The 21,998-nt window shown below is 35.5% G+C and overlaps 1 protein-coding gene across 3 annotated transcripts in view; it reads right to left on the reverse strand.

The window, feature by feature from the left end:
* The window catches only part of LOC132156710 (signal-induced proliferation-associated 1-like protein 2), a 138,461-nt gene that overhangs the window by 40,541 nt on the left and 75,922 nt on the right, over nucleotides 1-21,998 (reverse strand). For all 3 annotated transcript variants that reach the window (XM_059565681.1, XM_059565680.1, XM_059565682.1), the window contains exons 9-12: nucleotides 13,372-13,646; nucleotides 3,138-3,389; nucleotides 1,367-1,519; nucleotides 16-125 (exon numbers count right to left, since the gene is read on the reverse strand). In XM_059565681.1, the coding sequence (XP_059421664.1) occupies nucleotides 16-125; nucleotides 1,367-1,519; nucleotides 3,138-3,389; nucleotides 13,372-13,646 (790 nt within the window). The remainder of the gene's footprint in view (nucleotides 1-15; nucleotides 126-1,366; nucleotides 1,520-3,137; nucleotides 3,390-13,371; nucleotides 13,647-21,998) is intronic.

Consider the following 21,998-nt stretch of genomic DNA (forward strand, 5'->3'; position numbering starts at 1 on the left):
ATGTGTGAAAGGCACCTGAAGAGCGTGTCCTCTCCAGAGTCGGCTCTCTCTCTCGCAGCATCTCTCCGTCTCCCAGCATGCCCTGGGCTTCAGCCGAGCGCTCGTGGAGCACAGGAGACTGACACCTGCGGACGAGACCGGCTAGAGCTCAGACTCATGGGAACGGCCAGAATTACTTCATTCAGCCAAACAAGGACGATGAACATTATCTGGGATATTCATCTTTCGTTGCAGTGCACAGAGTTGGATTAAAACACCTCCAGCTGTGATTTTTTATTGGTTATAAAAAAACATTGGATATTAAGAAGAAGTCAACGAAGTCTGGTAATAAAATGTGTGAAGATCCTGTGGCTCACGTCTGCAGATGTTGATAGATTTTATCATTGCTGGACAAGACTTGTGAAATCTGATAAAAGTGAGCAGTGCTAAAGAGAAAGAAAATCGAAACATCTTTATGGCCAACTTAAAATCAAGTACTAATTTCTTTTATTAAATTAGAAAATTACCAACTACTCTGCCTGAAAATTAATTGGGTTACACGTGAATTAATTTCTAAAAACGCAAATCAATTTACGTCAGATAGACAACACAATTTACTATATAAAATGTGCTTAAAATGTGAGATAAAATTACATTAAATAATATTAATATTAAATAATTTATATGAACAAATATTTATTTTATAAATATAAATGAATAAATGCTTATTAATTAATATATCGATTCATGCGTTAAGAAAATGTTCAATAAAATAAATACAAAATAATATTTTTTATTAAATACAAAAACTATATATATATATATATATATATATATAGATAGATAGATAGATAGATAGATAGATAGATAGATAGATAAATAAACAAAAATAATATTAATAATTGGTTAATTTATTTATTTACATTAATAGTTTTTTTTATTTAACTAAATTAACACTAAATGAATACTGACTAAAATTTAATAAAAAAAGTATCAATACAATTCTATTAACTGATTTATCAATTAATTTTATATTAATATAATTGATTCGACCAAGACGTTAATACAAAAAAAATTATTTAAGAAATTAAAATTTTTAATATAATGCTATTAATTAATATTGTTGGTTGATTTATTAATTTATATTAACTGAACCAATTAATGAATACTACATTAAACTAGAATAAACTAAATAAATATGGAATAATATTTGATACAAAATGATTAATCTAATATATATTTATTGATTGATTTCATTTGAGTTAACACATTAATACTAAATTAAACGAATAAATAAATACTAAAGGAACACCTGATGATGAAATAATCAATGTAATCGTATTAGCTGTGTGCATGTCATATGTGGAGCAGAATGAGTGTGTGTTACCCGTCGTATCCCGGCTGCTGGTTCCAGCTGGTGCTTGCACAGGGTCCCGGGTCGCTGGAGGACGACTGGTTACTGGGTGAGCTGCGATAGTGTTGGGACGCGTCTCCTTTACTGCAGGACGAGATCAGAGGCTTCTCAACGTCCTGAACGTTCCTGCAGCGAGAGAAACACACATTCTCACCCCAGCTGCGATGCTGATACCCATACAGAGGAGTGCAATGTCAGTCGGAAGTCACAATGCACAGACCTGAATGCACTAATGATGACGTGCACCAACGCATGCATATTGCATGCTAGTATATTAATGCATAAATGTCCTTTAACCCCTGTAAATATCTTACATTCATGCATTTAACCCGTTTATTCAAAAAGGACTTTTCATTGCATTCAAGGTAAACATTTCATCACTTCATGCATTTCTTTTGAAAATGTAAGAGGAGTTTGCATGTGTGTTTTTTGTGTTAGTATTAGTGCATCACTAATAAGAGAGTAAGAGTGAATTCATGATCTGGGTCAGTAAGTTTGCCGGGAACACCGGAAATGCAACACAACACTTTCCAGCAGAATGTAAATTGTCAGTGCATGCTGAAACTGAAAATGTTGCATGCAACTGCACGATCCATGTTTATTTGTCGTTGTTTTTCCACATATTTGGTTAATGCATATTTCACATATTTGTTGTTTTGTCACATATTTGAGTAAATTTTCCCTATATAAGAATCAGGTTTGTGCACGGAAACAAATCTTTATGAGTATGTTTGTCTTATTTTTCAGTTAAAATATCTTAATTCCTTAAATTAAAACCATTTCAACAACTTCACAATGTTTTCTAAAGGGAAATGAGATTGTCAAGCTTTAAAACTGAACATACCATACAATGATAGCCAGGATTATGGAATGTTTGTTAAAGTGTTTTTCAATGCACAGCAAGGCTGCATTTAATCATAATACACCAAAACATCAATACAGTGAAATATTACTACAATTTAAAATAACTATTAAATATTTAAATGCTAAATACTTAGAAATACTAAATAAATATTTCAGCTTTTTACCCTTTATGTGAGTGAATGAGTATTTTTGTTTTGTCTCCCAGTTTCAATAAATTTACTCGAGCAATATTACATGCAATTTTAAGATTTGTTTTCATAGACTTTTTCTTTTCTTAAAAATAAATGCATTTTGTCTTACTGCACCCCCCCCCCCCCAGTTTTAATATTTTTTTTACAGTTTGAAATCATGCAATTCGTACAGTTTAATATAATTATAATTATGATTTAATAAAATTATATTAAAAGTGATTAAAAGTAGTCAGTTGAATTGGTAGAGCTGTTTTAAATTTTCAGAAATGTTGAAAAAATATTTTTATCAAATTCAAATTCTATTATTTTTGGAAAACACACAAAACATGCAGACTTCATATACAGTATATATATATATATCAGTCTTTTTTGCACTAGTCTATACTTTAAGTATACAGTACCACTTTTGATTTATTCATCCAAAATTTGTCAAATTCTGTGACATTCTGCAGTACTGTAAATTCTATTTTGAAAAATGACTGGATTTGTAATTCCATCATAAAGCTCCATACATTAAATGTCAGCAAAGACACAATTAAAATTTCATTATGTCTTCATCCTGGAGTATTTTTTGTGCATTCTATCACCCTGAGCTCTGGTTGCTTCAGGAAGGTGATGGATTCACAGTTACACTCATCCAACCGACATTAAGAAAAACACAAAGCATGCATCTGAAACTGATGTGATACCTGGGTCCATCCGGTAGCTTCCTGTCGAAAGAGGTGCTTCGTGGGATAGCGGTCTGAGCGTGCTGGAGGATCTGCTGGCACGGCATGCGATCAGGACCCTGCGTGGGGGATCCACGGGGAAGAGCCTGGCCGCTGGTGGGCACGCGGTGCCAAGTGGTGTTTCTCTTGAAGGGCGTCTTGTACTCGCAGGGCGTTCCTTCACTGTCCAGCTTATACTCCACCATGGGAATGCGGTAGAGCTCTGAACATCCCCTGAGAGATACAGAGAGCAGGAAAAAACATCAGTTCATCTTATATTTCAACCACCTGTCATATATAGAGACTTCTAGATTTCATGCATCATAAATTGCATTTATTCTTTATTTTGTAAATTTGAAATGCATGGGTTAAAGAAAATTAAATGGGTTGCAAATAATGTTTGAATTATTGCACACACGTCACAATGTTGAGAATTCATGATTCAATCCTTGCAGGGACTAAACTAGTTATCATCTGGTTACGTGTCCTGGAAAATGCATTTGCTATTTAAACAAAATGACAAAAAGTTATAACTGCGTCAGGCTGAAACAAGCAAAAAAACAGGTGTGTCACCAGGTGTATGATACCAGGCCCTCTATGTTAAAAATGTCTTAAGAACTAGTTTGACAGCAGTTAACCTACTGTACTGCAGTTTGTTATCAGTCATACATTTTTTAGATTCAAATTGGACCTTTATGTGTAACTTTTAAAACCATGCTTGCAGAAAAACTAACTAGAAAACTATCTTTTAGACTAGTCTAAGCAGTTTCTGCAGCTGGAGCCTGAGCTTTAAAACTGAATCATACACAAGTGCATCCAAGTTCAGTTTATTTCTATAGCACTTTTCACAAAGTACATCGTTTCAAAGCAGTTTAAAATTAGGTTTATAATATTAAAATATATAGTTATATATGACAATATAACTAGTGGCAATGTAGTAACAAAGTTGGATAATTGTTGGGAAAGAGAAACAAAGCTAATAATTTATATATTTGTTACGTATTTGTTTATTTGTGCTTATAAACATCCGTGTTAAATAGAAAATATAAACATTGCTAATTTACATTCATAATCCATTAGTGACAATATGCAAATACATAATATCTTTCATTAACATTTAATACCTTACTTAGCAACACAGAAGTAAACAATTTTCTTTAAATGTGTAACTTAAAGTGAAGTAAAACTGTTTGCACTACAAACCAGTGGGTTTACGACAGGCCCGGCTGCAGGATGAAATGACTGAGGGGGCATGTGAAATTGTTAAGGGGGCTTAACTTTATTACACCATCAATGATTAATACACACTGAGATCTCGCTTTGCAACGACAGATTTTTAAATACAGAGCTCCCTAAAACACTCCATATGCAACTGCAGGTAAGTTAACCAGAGACTGACTAGCAAGTTTTAAACAGCGTAATGATGATAGATCATGTCCTATACCTTTTTAGAAGAGCTGCAGTCTCCTTGATTTGGCACTGAATGTCCTTAGTAACAACTGTATTTTCAGGAAATCACACAGTCGACAAAAGATAAGCCAGCGTCATTTATTATGAATAATTAACCCTTTCACACTTAAGTTTAAAATATTCTAACTGACTCCCGAGAGTAAGATTCTTCAAGGCGACAGTTATTTTAGAACGTTCCCCCTTAATGTTTCCATGGCAACGCGTCATATTTGTCACGTGAAACACCGCAGCCACAATAATAACGCTGTATAACAGATCCTTCATTTCGTTTTTCCTTTTTTATTCGAAATATTCACAAACTTACTTACCATGTCATCAACTATCTGATATTCCGATTCTCAAATATGTTTAAGTGAGTGTGTTTGGTCGTTTAAAAACTTTTATAACAATAGAGTAAACTTTATAGTGAGCCTACTTCCAGTGTGTTTGTCTGATATGAAAAACACACGTCTGCAAATTATATTTGAATAGATAGTTATTGCTGCTTCCACAGACTCCAAATGTAGGCTATTGTTTCACCAGTGCTTATGTGTAGCCTATTTAAATGTATGAAATCTAAAATAAACATTATGAGGTTGAAAACACTGCATAGTTGTGATATATGACAGCGTTGAGCTCGTCAGTATCTGGCTCAGCGCCAACCAACGCGAAAGACGTTTGAATCTGGCAGTAATGTCACGAGTCACAACACTGAACATTCTAAATCCCATGGGGATAAGGTTCAATTATTATTTAACTCAAAAGGTTGAACATTTTATTTTTAACCATGAATACAAAAATGAAACAGAGGGGGCACAAGTCAGATCTGAGGGGGCATTGCCCCCTTTTGCCCCCTTGTGGCGCCGGGCCTGGTTTACGATTAGGATAATAAATTAAAATAATACAATAAACTCCAGTTTGCAATAAAAAAGCAGTATAACAGGCTTATTTGTACATGTAAAATAATCAGAAGTGAATGTCACTGGAATCCTTGCACATTCAACTTCCTCCAGCTCTTATGTTAAAAATAAGGTGGATAAAAGCGCTAGAAGGGAACTAGAAGACACACAAAAAAGGAGAAGCTCGTTGAGGTGGGTTTTTGGGTTGAAAGAAAAGAGCCTGAGGGTTACGAAAACAGTCTGCTCAAAAAATAAAAAAAACCTTCTGCAATTCAACTCTGGAGCTATTGTCTGCATGAAGCGCTTGAGGTGAAGGGTTAACTTTCTGCTCTTCCGTTTGCATAAGCAGCCCACAGGCTCGTATCAATTAGATGCAGAAGACAGGTCTAGAATCAGACGATGTGATCTCTGCATGGGTTTTAAATTGAGCTGCATTTATCATTGCCTTCTGGATATCACTGACCTTGCGTCCTCAGGAGGCCAGAGAACACGAGACGCTACGCTACACTTTCTGGCATGAGCAACAGCAATGCAAAGCATCCTCGAAAGGGATTTTTTTTGACAGAGAAATCCTGCCGGAAAACATTAAAGAAACAGTTCAGGAATAAATGAAAAAATTATTTCATCTGTGAAATACAAACAAGATATTTTGCAATGGAGAATGAGACGTTTGAGCTAAAAAAATAGGTTCGAAATTATGAGTTACTTTTGCAAAAAAGTAACGCAAGTTACTTTGATGTTTGATTTATTGACTGACAGCTGTCCTGTCACCGTTGTGAGAAATCAGGAGTGAAGTGTAGAGAGAGGGACACTTCCTTCAGGCTGAAGCTTATAAATTTCACTTTTGGTGTGAAACGGCCTTTACGGTGGACAAAAACAACTCTTGGGCTTTTTGTTATTAAAAATGAATAAGCAAGCCCAGCTCAGGTGACTAAAAGTAATGCAAAAGTAACATAATGCATTGCTTTTCATAAAAGGTAACAAAAAAAATAATTATTTTAGAGAGTAAAAGAATATTGTCTGTCAAAATAAAACTTTATCCAAACAGTTTCCGTAACTGATTTACTGTCAATTTTGAAGAATTTAACGTGTCTTTATTAAATAAATGTATGAATCTCTCACACACACGCGCGCACGCGCGCGCGCACACACACACACACACACACACACACACACACACACACACACACGCACACACACACACACCTGACCCCTGTGAGATTCTGAGTGTTTACAGAATAAACAGGTCAATCAGATTCTTCCACTTAATTACGTCTGTTTTCCCATTAAAAGCTGAATAATATCCAAAACTAGTGTAAAACAATTCACATCAGTTTAAAGAGCACGCTAAAGCTAACTTGTGTATCTTTCCACATGCTTATCAAATGTTTTGCTTCACTATTTACTTCCACAGAGAACAAAACATTCACATTTTCCACATCAAAACCTGATACTTCTGACCTGCGCTGACATATGAAGAATAATCTACAGCGTGTGAATGTGCAGAGAAACACGAACCCAATTGCATTTAGGTGGAAGCTCTTACAGACTCAGTATGTTGTTTTAGAAACACACTTGATTCCAGACGTCTAACCAAGAGTTATTCCCAACATTAACGAGACTTTTATCCAAGAAATAGCAACTCAAGGGTCAATCCTCTCATAATACACTATTAGATAGGGATAGAGAGATAAGATACTAATGCGCCTGCAAATGCAATAATAATCAGTTCTGATTGATATTATATAGCTTGTGATACACCATATGGATAAATGTGCTACTACACTTTATATGGGCAACACAAGGTCAAATCTAGCATGCAACATTTCCTGGTGCTGCAAAAACTGCATTAGATCTTCAAACTAATGTATATAACAATGTCATCATTTTATCTAATAAATAATAGTAAATAATTTGTAATGAAGATGTATTAATAGATAAAAGAATAATAGAAGATGTTTTAATACCATTAATATACCATATCTACTATAATTTTATTTTAATATTATATACGTATATTTTGTATTATGTATATATATATATATATATATATATATATATATTATGTAAAATTTACCTATAATAATTGCAATTAAAAATGTGTGTAATATTATAAAATCTAAATAAGCAAATTTCTGGTCATTAAGATTTTTCTAAATCAATTTTATTTAGCAAAGATGCGTTACATTGATCAAACGTTTCAGTAAATACAATCAGGATTTGTATTTGAAAAAAAATGCTGTTCTTTCGAACTTTCTGTTCATTAGAAAATCCTGAAGTATCGCTCTCAAGCTGTGGTTTAGAGTGGATTAATAACAGCTAAGGGGCATTGTTAAAAAAATGTTTATTCCACATATATAGCAAGAATTCACAAAATAATGTAATGATAGTAGTAGTGTAATAAACAATAGTTTTGTACACAGCTCAACCAATCAGAATGAAGGAGCAGAGCTATCCGCTTTATAAATCGGGACTTTACCTTCAAACATACTGGTTTTACATCCTTTCTTATTTTAAAGAGCTCATAGATGTCTTTTTATGGCTGTGCAGAATCCAGACTGGGCGGGTGAAATATGGCTCTAATATTAGCCTAACCCAGAAAATCTATTTATTTACACTAGAGCAGCAGGATGTGGCTGTAACCCTGCCGTCCTCAAGCTTCTCCATCATTTCTATATGAATCTTTAAACATGCCGCCCGTACATCAGACTAATGAGGGAAAAACAGAAACATTTCAGATGTGTCCACATTCAAAATGACCCACTTATGGATTGAAAATGTAAACAGCGGCTAAATATTTGTTTTTTTTAGACTAATCAGAGAGTGTATGCAATGTTTCGAGACTCTGCTCCTCAACGTCTGACCTGAAGCATGAGTCTCGGCTGTATATGAGAGTGTTGCAAGTCTTTCCTTTAAATACATTTATCCGGGTGTACGGTTCATGCATATAGGATGCAACGATGAAATCCGGAGTTCTAGGAATATTCTATCTTGATGGATTTGCCAGACGCTTTTATTCAAAACAGCTTACATTGCATTGAAGATACAGTATGCATTTGTTCAGTCCTCACATTCCCTGGGAATCAAACCTATGTCTCCCAATAGCATTATTAGATGATTTTTAAATGCTGAACATGACAAGATAATTTAAAGTACAGAAAGCTCAATAAGATGCTCTGCTGTGTAAATAACCTTCTGATGCGTCATGTATGAACACAGATCACTGTAAGAGGATTTGCTGACATACTAGATTGAGAGAAGGATGATTGGATATGATCATCAGGTGTTTACATCTGATATGACTATACCTGAGAATGTTAAATGCAAAAAAAATAAAGAAGCATTAGAACATTTGATTAGCCTCTATTAAAGGTGCCATGTGCAAAAATTGAGGTAAAAATATACAAAAAACTACCTACACGCATCAAAAGTATGAGAAGAAATAAGGGCGATGATGTCATTAAAAAAATGTCAAGTTATAGTGCTGCAGAGATATCAACCTTAATTAGCAGTAGTATTACTAGCCCCGGCCCGACAGGTGTCGTAATACCAGTTTCGGCCATGGGAGGCGGTATGCGGGCAACATAACCACCAGCCAACCTGCAATACACGAATAACTCGCACGGCTTGTGGGCGTAATTGAACCTGATGTCAATCATGTGGAAAGTACAGCCCACTACTTCATGTGACTTAAGCCCTTGGCAAGAGACCACCACCCGCTACAGGGAAACAACCGCGCTCGGAATCACAAATCAAATCCGATAAGAAAAGGAGCCGAACCAGAGTAAACATCGGCACTGCTTTCAATCGCTGGAGATTCTCACGTTTTTCAGTACGTGAGAAAATTGATGTGTGGCGTAAAAGCGTGTGAAAAGAGTCAATTGCCTGTGTCTCACGGTGAATGCTTGAGAGTTGGCAGCTCTGGTTACGTTGGTTGGCGCTAGCTTGGTCAACATCAGCTGTCTGATGTTGACCAATGATGTTGACAGAATGCTGTCTGTCAAATTAATTTAATTCAAATAATGTGTATTTACAACTCAATGTAATATGAACAAAACGAATGTGAACATATTCACTGGTAAAGGTGAAGGGGAGTAGCTTGAAGATGTCATGTTTCAAAATCACTTGACATCACCCAACGTTCCTCTGGAGCCAAAACGTCCTCTTATAGCAGCGGTTCTCAATTCCAGTCCTCGCGCCCCACTGCTCTGCATATTTTGCACGTTTCTCTTTGTTAACACACCTGATTCAGATAATCAGCTCGTTAGAAATGACCTCCGTGCATGAACTGTTTTTCAAATGTTCATTGCTCCCTACTCTCTGAGCAGGGGAAATCTGTTGAACTTTACCTCACATCGAAACATTCATTCACTGATTTGTGCTGTGCAGCGTCTTTAAACATGGACAATTGTGACATCTGTAAATCAATACAATTTAAATTCACGTCTTGCACACTTCAATGCACTTTGATTGGAACATATAGCTACGTTCACTTCGAACTGGAATCATGGCTGAATATCCTGTGATGTCCACTTCGCAGGGCACTTATGTTCGAATAGAACAAATGTCTGAAGCGCTAAGAGAAACGTTCAAAATGTGCAGAGCAGTGGGGTGCGAGGACTGCAATTGAGAACCGCTGTTATGCTCTAGGGTTGTTGTGAAGGTAGGGGCGGAGCATAGAGACTGCCGTTTCTCGTTTGTTACTCTAGAGTAGACCAATTCACTTTATTGAGGCATACTGCCCCCATCTGGTATGGAATGTGGAGTATGACTTGATTTTTTTGCCAGATATGACAGATGGCACCTTTAAAGAACTAATGTTCATATTACAAATGAGAAAGAGCAGCTGAATGAACCAGTCATATAACTCATATATTCATTTCAAATATTCAAGTTAAAATTGATTATCTTCAATCATCTAAAAATAAAATAATTATCTAAAATAAAATAAAATAGTTGTTAAACAAACCTATATTCCCAAGTATAAAACTTCTAAAAAATAAGATTATATCATATATAAAAAATACACAATAAAAATCTATATAAAATTATGTTATAATATAATATAATATGTTATAATATAATATGTTTTATAATATGTTAGAAAATATGTTAGAAAATATGTTATATAATATAATATAATATAATATAATATAATATAATATAATATAATATAATATAATATAATATAATATAATATATAATTAAAGTTGTTAAACAAACCCGTAGTCTTAAGTGCTATGCTTAGTATAAAACTAAGCTTTAAAAAATTAATACAAAAATAATATAATATATTAAACACATACATAGACACATATAAACATATGTTTGGACACTGTTTGTCCCTTATCTTCCAGGTCAGCCCGTAACACCCCTTCTGCCCCTTGGTTATCTGATGTTCTACGCGAACACCGTTCTAAGCTTAGAGCTGCTGAAAGGGTGTGGCGCAAGTCCAAAAATACTACTGACCTTAATGTGTATCAGTCACTCCTATCTTCCTTCTCTGCTGATGTCTCCACTGCTAAAATGACATACTACCATAACAAAATTAACAATTCGTCTAACTCTCGCATGCTTTTTAAAACATTTTCCTCACTTCTTTGTCCTCCTCCTCCACCTCCTGCTTCATCTCTAATAGCTGACGACTTTGCAACGTTTTTATTAATAAAATTAAACACATTAGTGCACAATTTTCCACACCACAATCAGTCAAGCTCATATCACCAGCAAACATACACTCATTTACATCCTTCTCTTCACTCTCTGAGGCAGAAGTCTCAAAACTCATCCTTTCTAATCACCCTACTACTTGCCCGCTTGATCCTATTCCATCTCATCTCCTTCAAGCCATTTCTCCTGCAGTTGTACCTGCACTCACTCACATCATCAACACATCCCTCCACACTGGTGTTTTTCCCTCATCATTTAGACAGGCACGTATAACTCCACTACTTAAGAAACCCAACCTCAACCCATCTCTTTTAGAGAACTACAGACCAGTTTCCCTTCTTCCTTTCATTGCAAAAACACTTGAACGAGCTGTGTTCAAACAAGTCTCTACATTTCACACACACAACAACCTCCTTGACACCAACCAATCTGGCTTCAGAAGTGGACATTCAACTGAGACGGCCTTGCTCTCAGTTGTTGAAGCTCTAAGACTGGCAAGAGCAGAATCCAAATCTTCAGTACTTATCCTGCTTGATCTGTTTACTGCTTTTGACACGGTTAACCACCAGATCCTCCGATCAACCCTACTGGCAAAAGGCATCTCAGGAACCACACTTCAATGGTTTGAGTCTTACCTATCAGATAGGTCCTTCAAAGTATCTTGCAGAGGTGAGGTGTCCAAGTCACAACATCTAACTACTGGGGTGCCTCAGGGCTCAGTTCTTGGACCACTTCTCTTCTCTACATGGCATCATTAGGTTCTGTCATTCAGAAACATGGCTTTTCATACCACTGCTATGCTGATGACACTCAACTCTACCTCTCATTCCATCCTGATGATCCGACGGTTGCTATTCGCATCTCAGCTTGTCTAACAGACATTTCTTCCTGGATGATGGACCATCACCTTCAACTCAACCTTGCCAAGACAGAACTGCTTGTGATTCCAGCAAACCCATCGTTTCATCACAATTTCACCATCAAGTTAGGCACATCAACCATAACTCCTTCAAAAAACAGCCTTGGAGTTATGATTGATGATCAGCTGACTTTCTCAGACCACTTTGCTATAACTGTCCGATCCTGCAGATTTGCTTTATTCAACATCAAGAAGATCAAGCCCTTTCTTTCGGATCATGCTGCACAACTCCTTGTTCAAGCTCTTGTTCTGTCCAGGCTGGACTATTGCAATGCCCTCTTGGCAGGTCTTCCAGCCAATTCTATCAAACCTTTACAATTAATTCAGAACGCGGCAGCAAGATTAATTTTTAATGAGCCAAAAAGAATACACGTCACACCTCTGTTTATCAATTTGCACTGGCTTCCAATAGCTGCTTGTAAAAAAATTCAAGGCATTGATGTTTGCCTACAAAACTACCACTGGCTCTGCACCCATTTACCTAAATTTGTTACTTCAGACTTATGTGCCCTCTAGAAGCTTGTGTTCTGCAAGTGAACGTCGCTTGATTGTGCCATCCCAAAGAAGCACAAAGTCACTTTTACGGACTTTTAAATTAAATGTGCCTTCCTGGTGGAATGACCTCCCCAACTCAATCCGAGCAGCTGACTCCTTAGCCATCTTCAAGAATCGGATTAAAACACATCTCTTACATCTTTATTTGACCCTCTAACTTTAACACTCACTATTCTAATTCTATTCTTTAAAAAAATCTACCTACCTTTCTAATCTTTTTGTATTCCATTTTCTTTTCATTTATTATGCAATTGTATGTGTGTGTGTACGTGTGTGTGTGTATGTGTATGTGAAAAGATCTCTAACACTAGCTTGCTCTATTCTTTTTTTATTCTATCGGTTATTTTTTATTTTTATTTATTTATTTTTATTATTTAAAATCCCATGCTATGTGTACTGTGTTAACCTAACTGAGACTTGTTATAGCACTTATATATCATTGCTCTTTTTGTTGTTTTTGATTGCTTCCACTGTCCTCATCTGTAAGTCGCTTTGGATACAAGCGTCTGCTAAATGACTAAATGTAAATGTAATGTAAATATAATGTAATGTAATGTAATGTAATGTAATATAATATAGAGTTGCTGGATAAACCCCTAACCTTATGTATTAAGCTTCTAAAAAAAAAAAAAAAAAAAAAAAAATGCAAAATTTAAAAAATATATATTTTTTTTAAGTCATAACCTTTCATTGATTTTTTTAAAATGACCAAGGTCACTGATACCTTCTGGGAGCTCCGTCCTCATACGGCTGGATAATGACCACCTTGACGGAGATGGAGGTGCGCAGAAGGTCGATCATCTGCTCGTGGGTCAGCGTGGCCACAGCCACCTTACAGATCTCCACCAGCCGGCTGCCCTGACGTAAACCAGCCTTCCAGGCGTATCCAAACGGCTCCACATCGGCCACGATGCCCTCGAAGTTGACGTGGAAGCCCAGCTGACCGAGACCGTTCCTGCGCAAGGTCATTTCTGTGGTCTCACAGCCGCGCGTGACCATCTGGAGCAAGACAGAGAGACCGAGAGAGAAATCAGCCTCTGTTTATTAAATATTATCAGTCACAAAAAGAATAATATCACTTCAGAAAAGTCACATTATAGCACTTTTTTCATTTGTGACCTTGAAGGAAAAGAGATGCGTGGACATTCTTCACAATTCCTCCTTTTTGAAAAGTCATTTCGGTCTGGAAACATGACGGTAGATAAATAATGCCAGCATTATTTCTGGGTGAACTGTTCCTTTAAGCAGCTCAGATGTGAAGGACAGACGGTCACAGGGAGATGAGCCAAAAAAAGAGATAAAACCAACGTCCCCCGGCAACATTTAAATCCAAGAGGGATGGATGCCTGCCTGTATGTCCTCTCAATCTAAAGAGCCTTTCGTATGGAAATAAAGACAAGGGCACTCTTGGGAAAACGATTTTTATTTTTTAGAAAGGAAAAAACTGATCTGGAAGATACAAAGAACCAGTGGAGAGAAAGAAACAGCACAGCAATGACTCTTCACGCTGATGGTAAAAACAGAAAACGTTTATAGTGCAAACCAACAACGTAAAGTTGATCTCTTTTACATTTGATCAAATTAATATGATATGACATGATATATGATATATGACAGAATATGAGTTGTTGAACAAACCCACATCAGTTAGGTAATAAGCATCCAGAAAATAAATAAATAAATAATTTTAAATGAAAAAGTATAATAAAATAATTCAATAATTCAAATGAAACATATAAACAATTATATAAATATAATGTAACTATTGTATAATAACATTAATAAAATGCAACACTTAAATTAATACTTCTGTATCAGATCAAATTAATATAGAATAGAATAGAATAGAGAATAGAATAGAATAAACCCCTATCCCTTAGGTAAATATAAAAAATTAATAACTTTTTTAAAAAGTTATAATTTACTTAAAATAAAAATATATATATAAAAAATATGAATAGAATAAAATTATAGATTTAATAAAAAAATAATAAAATAATAAAAACAACCATTTGTTGTTGAACAAACTCCTATCCCTAAGTATTAAACTTCCAATAATAAATCACATTTAAAAATGTAATATAATAAAAAGTTGTTAAACAAACCCCTAATCCAGACTATAAAATTTTTAAAAATATGAATATGATAATATAATACAATACAATATAATACAATAACATCACTAGAGTTGATGAACAAATCACTAAAATAAAAAAATAGAAGTATTATAAATTAATATAATATAATGTAACAATATAATATAATCAATATAATCCAATATAATAATAATAATAATAACCTTTTAAAAAAATAAAAATAAATGTGGCTTGTTAAGGAGTGGTGTATAATTGCATTTGGTGCTGCTAGTGGCACAGAAATGGCACAATGCCTCTCTACACACGGGTTTTCCTCAGGACCTGCCCATCTTGAACTGGTTTGACTGATTTTCTTTGGACTCCAGTATTAACGGCTGTAGTAATTAGCATTAATCCAGTATAAACATGCCATTATTAGATGGTGATTGCTGCTTATGTTCACACGGTCATGTGACACGCCGCCGTCACACAATCTCATTCCATCATTAGAGTGCATTAACGAGAGCTGAGCTCCAAACCAGCAGGACTTATGGGAAAACAGGAGTGGATGGGCAGGTGAAGGGTTAAGAGCACATATATATATATGATGAGTACATTGATTAGTTAATGTGTAGAGGGAGGTTTGGTGAGTCAGTAAATGATACTCTGAGGAGAGGCTGATCCATCTTAAAAGCTTTAATAAGCCCAGCTAGCGAGAGTGACTCACTGTTCACTTGATTTCAGCTGTTAGAAGTAGTTAGTCAACAAATACAGTCACTGATTCAGCGAGCGACATTAGTTTCAATGAAGGACTGAAACCACAACAGCTTGAGTCTGTTTTCAGGATTCAGACGTCATTAACAGAGTCTGCACTTCAACAATAACAAACTTATTGAACTGCCATCCATTAAAAAAAAAAACTACTTTGAAGGAATTGATGGCTGCTCTGTCAATTCTCCGTCATCAGTTAGGATCTAGGTGTGCTATTTGATCGCGGTCTTTCCTTAGAAAGCCACGTTTATAGCATTTGTAAAACTCCATCTCAAAAATATATCTAAATTACAGCCTATGCTCTCAATGTCAAATGCAGAAATGTTAATCCATGCATTTATGATCTCAAGGTTAGATTATTGTAATGCGGTCCTGTCAACACTGCACTGGCTCCCTATCAAACATTGTATAGATTTTAAAATATTGCTTATTAGCGACAGATCCTTTTCCTATTTGGCGCCTAAACTCTGGAATAACCTACCTAACATTGTTCGGGAGGCAGACACACTCTTGCAGTTTAAATCTAGATTAAAGACCCATCTCTTTAACCTGGTTTACACATAACACACTCTTATGCTTTTAATATCCAAATCCGTTAAAGGATTTTTAGGCTGCATTAATTAGGTAAACCGGAAACACTTCCCATAACACCCTATGTACTTGCTACATCATTAGAAGAATGGCATCTACGCTAATATTAGTCTGTTTCTCTCTTATTCTGAGGTCACCGTAGCCAAATATGGGTTATTATAAGAAAATAAAAAATAATAAAAATGTAAAAGCTAGAAAAGTTACTTATGCAAATAAGTAAACAGAAAAAGATACAGGTGTTTTCGGCTAGAAAAGATATACATTTTATTTGATGCAACTATTAAATGTAATGCAAAATATAATTAACAAAACTGATAGAATGAAAGAAAGAATGAATGAATAAATGTAATAAAAAAATTAGAAAGCCAGAAAATATATAATTTTTTAAATGTAATAAATGTTAGAATATATAGATAAATAAATAATAGAAAATATAAAATTTAGAAAATATAGTGATTAGATGTTAATTACATGTAATATATAATTAATAAAACTGATAACATAAGTTAATAATTAAAAAACCATTAATAAATAACAGAAAATAACATTAAAATTATTAGAAAGACAAAAAAAAACATTTTATTTAATGTACTGATCAAATCTTAGGTAAATACATAATGAATGAATAAACGAATTATATGGCGAGAAAATATATACATTTTTATAGATTTTTTTTAAATGTTATGAAAACATAATAAATGAAAATGGTAGAATAAATAATATTTTAAATAAATATAAAAAAATAGAAACAAAAAGATTATATACTTTTTTGATGCTATATCAAATGTGAATAAAATAAAATAAATGGCACCAATCAATGGCAATGCCATGAGCTCGACTCTCAGCAATACAAGTTGTTTCGAAAAAAAGCATCTGCCAAATTCATAAATGCAAACGTAAATGTGTACATTACACACTCGCACACTCGCAGTAACACCAGGAACCTGTAGTAAACAAGCAGATTTTAGGTGTTTTGATTTCCCACAGAGTTTAAAGCAGCCCAACATTGTGCTTTCCTTAAACACACATCATTAGACAGATCAATGTGACGCTGAACCACTGCTGGTCAACTGCTCGTTTCAGCATTTTCATTCATTCCAGTGAATAACTACACACAGAGCAACAAACAAACTCCAAGACAGCAGCTGAAGCAAAGCAAACTGTGAAGTGAGCGAGCTGCGGTGATCCTCAGAGGGATTCCCACACGTCTGTGTCTGCGCTAAACTGCTTTAAAGAGAGCAATCTGTTGTGCGTCTGCCACAGCACTGCTCTTACTCTCACATTCACCTCTCAAACCCTACGCAAGCTCTCGCTGTCAGCCCGTCCTGTAACACTGACATGAGACAAACACACATGCAAACTGCTAGTATGAGCCAAAACGTGATATTTCCCAAACACGGTGTCAAAACTCATCCCTACATCTGATTTATTTATTTATTTACAAGCAAAACAATGTAAACTTGCTATTACTTGCACTACTGTCTGTTCATCCAGAATACTGAGTATTCCATTTGCACACTGAAATATTTTCTATGCACTTTATTGTCCATTGCACTTGTATAATTGATGTTCATATGTTCATAGTTTCTGCCTATAGTGTACATACATTTTTACATAATCCATCTGTATAGTATGTTCATAGCACACCTATCTGTATATCATGCTGATAGTATTTAAAATCTGTAAATTATGTACATAATACTGCCTTATCTGTATATTTATTGTACATATTGTAGACCTTGTATATTCTGTACTTACTGCTTGCACTTCTGGTTAGATGCTAACTGCATTTTGTTGCCTTGTACCTTACATGTGCAGTAACAATAAAGTTGAATCTAATCTAATCTAATCTAATCTAAAAAACTAGTGTTACACAACAAGTCATTTATTTAAGCACTTATATTAAACCTTTAAAACGCACCTGGTCATATTTTCCTTAAGACATGAATTATTTTGATAAATATTTCAAATGAACTATATGTACTGTGATGTAAATATACAATGAATAAAATTGATAGAATAAATAAATAAACCAGTGAATTTTTGGCAACACTTTACAATGATGTTTCAGTGGATTACAAAGAAACGTATTTTAGATAGATTTCAACATTTCTGAATTTTTTTATTTCTAGAAAAACTATTATTATATTAATGTATATTAATATATAGTTTAATGAGACTAGGAAAATATTTATAAACAGCAGTTTTTCACAGTTTATTTACAAAATTATTTATAAAATATCTGTTTATCTCCTGACATGTGATAACCAATTAGACATATTTATTTCTAAATAAATCCAGCTATTTATATTATTTTTATTTGTTTAAATTAAGATGAATTAAGATTAATTCATTTACTTAATATCCTAATGATTTTTGGCATTGAAGAAAAATCAATAATTTTGACACATACAATGTTTTTTTTGGCTGTTGCTACAAATATACCCCAGAGACTTCAGACTGCTTTTGTGCTCCAGGGTAACATATACACACACACACACACACACACACACATATATATATATTAGGGCTGAGCGATTAATCGAAATCGAAATAAAATCGCGATTTGAGTGTGCGCGATTTCAAATTCGCTTTATAGCACGATTTTCCGCGGCCCTGACCTCCCGCAGTATGTTGTCTGAACCAATCAGGATGCAACGCACCTAAGTGGAGCATGAGAATTCCAGGTTCACACACTCTGTCTGTGATGCATAGCCTATTTTTTTAGAGCCCATGTTAATGGATCAGAACGTTCACACTGCACGCGGTAAAAGAAAAGGTTATAAATAGAAAGGTGTGAAAAGATTTAATATCTTGCACGTGAGCACAGAGAGAGTTGTGAGTGCACAGGACACAGGTTGAGTGAGAGGAGACACGTTGTAAGGCAGCATATATCTGATCCTTATACAGTCTATGATCTGAGCACGCGGGTTGATCCAAAATGAGCGGGTGCCTGCGGTCGTCCGCGGTTACGAGTCATCCAAAAATATTTTGAATGATATTTGAGTCGCGGGTATCTCAATTTTGATCAATGTTTTATCAATCAGTTGCCCGTATTTAATAAATAAGAAGCAAATATATAGCATAGCAGACAATGTAATAAGGCGCCGGCAGGATCCGTTGCATTGCATGTGAACTAAACTCAGCGTGTGCCTCAGATTTGAGAAATATAGGCTATACAGGTCCTTCTCAAAAAATTAGCATATTGTGATAAAGTTCATTATTTTCCATAATGTAATGATAAAAATTAAACTTTCATATATTTTAGATTCATTGCACACCAACTGAAATATATCAGGTCTTTTATTGTTTTAATACTGATGATTTTGGCATACAGATCATGAAAACCCAAAATTCAAAAAAATCTCAAAAAATTAGCATATCATGAAAAGGTTCTCTAAACGAGCTATTAACCTAATCATCTGAATCAACTAATTAACTCTAAACACCTGCAAAAGATTCCTGAGGCTTTTAAAAACTCCCAGCCTGGTTCATTACTCAAAACCGCAATCATGGGTAAGACTGCTGACCTGACTGCTGACCAGAAGGCCATCATTGACACTCTCAAGCAAGAGGGTAAGACACAGAAAGAAATTTCTGAACGAACAGGCTGTTCCCAGAGTGCTGTATCAAGGCACCTCAGTGGGAAGTCTGTGGGAAGGAAAAAGTGTGGCAAAAAAGGCTGCACAACGAGAAGAGGTGACCGCACCCTGAGGAAGATTGTGGAGAAGGACCGATTCCAGACCTTGGGGGACCTGCGGAAGCAGTGGACTGAGTCTGGAGTAGAAACATCCAGAGCCACCATGCACAGACGTGTGCAGGAAATGAGCTACAGGTGCCGCATTCCCCAGGTCAAGCCACTTTTGAACCAGAAACAGCGGCAGAAGCGCCTGACCTGGGCTACAGAGAAGCAACACTGGACCTTTGGACAAATTTTGCATGTCATTCGGAAATCAAGGTGCCAGAGTCTGGAGGAAGACTGGGGAGAAGGAAATGCCAAAATGCCTGAAGTCCAGTGTCAAGTACCCACAGTCAGTGATGGTCTGGGGTGCCATGTCATCTGCTGGCGTTGTTCCACTGTGTTTTATCAAGGGCAGGGTCAATGCAGCTAGCTATCAGGAGATTTTGGAGCACTTCATGCTTCCATCTGCTGAAAAGCTTTATGGAGATGAAGATTTCGTTTTTCAGCACGACCTGGCACCTGCTCACAGTGCCAAAACCACTGGTAAATGGTTTACTGACCATGGTATTACTGTGCTCAATTGGCCTGCCAACTCTCCTGACCTGAACCCCATAGAGAATCTGTGGGATATTGTGAAGAGAAAGTTGAGAGACGCAAGACCCAACACTCTGGATGAGCTTAAGGCCGCTATCGAAGCATCCTGGGCCTCCATAACGCCACGCCGCATTGAAGCAGTCATTTCTGCAAAAGGATTCAGGACCAAGTATTGAGTGCATAACTGAACATAATTATTTGAAGGTTGACTTTTTTTGTATTAAAAACACTTTTTTTTTTATTGGTCGGATGAAATATGCAAATTTTTTGAGACAGGCATTTTGGGTTTTCATGAGCTGTATCCCAAAATCATCAGTATTAAAACAATAAAAGACCTGAAATATTTCAGTTGGTGTGCAATGAATCTAAAATATATGAAAGTTTAATTTTTATCATTACATTATGGAAAATAATGAACTTTATGACAATATGCAAATTTTTTGAGAAGGACCTGTATATTACAGAAAGCTTGAAATGTCTTCTTTTAAACTAAAATATTCAAACCAAAATAAATGGGCTACTTGCTACTTGCATTGTTGGCATTTCTCTCTGGCGTTCATGGCGAGTCTGCATCGTCAACTTCATCTTTGCAGCGACACAGAAAACACCAGATTGTTACTAAACAATAAAATGACTCCTTGCATATTTTCGAACCAGCTGGCCATTCTGAGTTGAGCGAGACCCCACGGAATGAGTGAGCGGATCGGGATATTCAGAAATGCGCTCCATGCTCACGAGCTCTGATCGGAACAAACCCGAGCCTCAATGTCTGCTAACCTTGCAGAAACATACAAATAGACATAGCCAGACTAGACTATTTTAGTACAAATTATGATCTTACTGATGATTTTTTATAATTCTTGACAAAATTATAATATATTAAGTTTTTTATTTTGTTTTTTTGCCTAGTTAGTTTTTCCTACGTTCCTATGGCCCAATGACGCTACGATGAGCATTTACTGCTTTTTAAAAATGCGGGTCAGGAAGCAGGCCGGGTACAATATTTTATTTGTATGTTTTTTCGGTCCGAGTTGCGGGCGGGTCAGTTGAAAATGTTGGTTGGGTGCGGGTTATTAATACATTGACCCGTGCATCACTGGTGCGAGTGGATAGATTTGCGCTCGCGCATTATTTTAAAGTGCTTTCGCGTTACAATAATGCGCTCTCGTTGCTGCTTCTGAACTGCGTACACATAACTTACTGTATACGCACTGCAGATGGAGAACATGTGACCCTTGGGCAGTAAATATATTTGGCAAAACATATAACACCTGAGGCACCGCTACAGTGAGCTCTATGACCAATGCATGCCAAAAAAAAAAAAAAAAATCCATGAACACGTTTTTTTTTCCATATGTCTAGACATTTTGTTTGACATCTTTACTTAGTGATTATTTTGACTTATGTCTGTTCTAGAAAAATTTGATAAAGCTCTCATTGGTTTTCTTTTGGAAATATGTTTAAAATTTATACTGAATGCATTTATGACTGTAAAGCATGCCTGTGTGTTTCAAAATCGAAATTAAAATCTAAATCGCAAAATTGATCAAAAAATCGTGATAGGTTTTTTTTGTCCATGTCGCACAGCCCTAATATATATATATATATACACAGACACACACACACACACACACACAC

This window comes from Carassius carassius, chromosome 14 (assembly GCF_963082965.1).
Source record: "Carassius carassius chromosome 14, fCarCar2.1, whole genome shotgun sequence".
Lineage (NCBI taxonomy): Eukaryota > Metazoa > Chordata > Actinopteri > Cypriniformes > Cyprinidae > Carassius > Carassius carassius.